At 15.3% G+C, this 2,102-nt stretch overlaps 1 protein-coding gene across 1 annotated transcript; it reads left to right on the top strand.

Moving 5' to 3' along the window:
* Positions 1–1,425: 1,425 nt before the first annotated feature.
* On the top strand, positions 1,426–1,695 carry PGSY75_0416700 (putative CDGSH iron-sulfur domain-containing protein; the record flags this gene model as incomplete). Its single annotated transcript, XM_018784217.1, has 1 exon — positions 1,426–1,695. One exon carries the CDS (start codon positions 1,426–1,428, stop codon positions 1,693–1,695), a length of 270 nt encoding a protein of 89 aa, XP_018643379.1.
* Positions 1,696–2,102: the final 407 nt, after the last annotated feature.

Here is a 2,102-nt window from a genome sequence, read left to right as displayed (position 1 = left end):
TTGTTTATATATAAATTTAAAAAATTATTATATAATATATATATAATATATATATATATATATATATATTATTATATATTATGTATGTATACATAATAACTGAATCAAGGCACATATTAAATAATACCCACGTCACATGAATATAATATATTATTATGTAATATATATTTTTTAGTTTTTCAAACATTAAAGAAAATCTAGGATATACGGGCATATATAATATATTATGGCTTCTTAAAGGAAAAAAGAAAAGAGATTTATATATAATATATATATATATATATATAATATATATATTTATATATATATTAAAAATATACATAATATTAATATAATTTTATTGGTTAATATATGCATAATTTTTATTGACGAATAATAATATAATAGTCATATATATAAAGGATTATATCACCACATATATATAATATATATACATTATCGGCTCATAATTTCGTAAACAAACAATATATATTTTTTTATTATTTCTAAAGAAAATATATTAAGGTGATAAAATAAAGATTATAATACAACCTATTTTTTTTTTTTTTTTTTTTAATTTTAATTTTTTAATTTTTTTTTTTTAAATGAATAATGAACTTATAAAAATATAAATTAAATTATACTTTTTTATATTTATTAGTTTGCCCTTGTTTAAAATGATTTGATAAATACAACCCATTTATATATATATTAACATATAAAATAAATATTGTCCCACTTAAAATTATAATTTAATTTATATGCGGATGCTTTTTCTTTTTTCTATTTATTTTTTTGAAAAGAAAAAAATAGCATACATATATAATATTATATGTAATATATTTATGTGTATGGGTTTTCAAAAAATATGTTTCTCATTTTTTTTTTTAAATATATATAAAAAATATAAATGTTTATACATTTTTATATTTATATAATTAGATTGTCCTAATTTTGTATATTATTGATACATTATTTTTTTTTTTTATTTTTTTTTTTTATATTAGAAAATAAATTTCTAAAATGCTTATCATCCCCTAGTTGCAGATTAACAAGGCAAAAAAAAAAAAAAAAAAAAAAATATACATATATTTAAAGTATAATTAACATAATTATAATAAAATAATAATGATAAAGAGATATATTTGATATTCAAACTTATTTATTCATTTATTTAATAAACAATTATGAAATGCTAAATTAAGAAAAAAAAATTTGTGCAACAGTATAATTGAAATGATATATGATATGAAGCTTTAATTTTTATTATTTACATGATTGAATAAATTGAATATGTTTTAAAAAATATATATAAATTAAGTGTATATAAAAAGTAACACATGAGTGAATAAATAAATAAATAAATATATATATATATATACACATATACACATATATTTATTTATATATGTATAATTTATGAATGTATTATAGTTATTTAAAAAGATGGGTAATAATATGTTAAAAGCAAAATCTCATAATGTCTTTCGTAAAAAAGGTGATATATTAAATACAAATAATTTAAAGGCAGTACATATAGAAACTTTCTATCCACCTTTAAAAAGTTCGAAAAAAGTTTCTGTCTGTAGATGTTGGAAATCTTTTAATTTTCCTTACTGTGATAATACTCATCAAAAATTGCAACAACAAGGAGTAGTTTGTGGACCTTTACTTTTAGAAATACGTAAAAGCAAGACAGTACGTTCTCCTCAATAAAAAAAAAAAAAAAAAAAAGAACAAGATCAAGTGAAATCAAAAGGGATAAAGTTATCAACTTATATTGATATCAACAATATAAATGTATATATTTATTATTTTTTTTAAAGTTATCATTTTTTAATTAATTTATTTTTTTTACGTCTTTTTAAATTATATATATATATATATATATATATATATATATATATATATATATACATACATATTAACATTATTATTTAATTTTCCCTTTTTTTTTCCAAGAAAATAATTTTTATAAATGATAAAAATTAGTGTTATACATATATTTAAGATATTAACATGTTATTTATTTAAGTAGTATATATAAGAAATTAGATGCTTTTTTTTCTTTACATATTTTCATTTACTTTTAATAAAAGAAAAATATAAATATCATAAAATAT

The sequence above is a fragment of the Plasmodium gaboni genome, chromosome 4 (assembly GCF_001602025.1).
Source record: "Plasmodium gaboni strain SY75 chromosome 4, whole genome shotgun sequence".
Classification (NCBI taxonomy): domain Eukaryota; phylum Apicomplexa; class Aconoidasida; order Haemosporida; family Plasmodiidae; genus Plasmodium; species Plasmodium gaboni.
The sequence above is the reverse complement of the archived record's forward strand: the minus strand, read 5'-3'. Positions and strand labels throughout refer to the sequence as shown.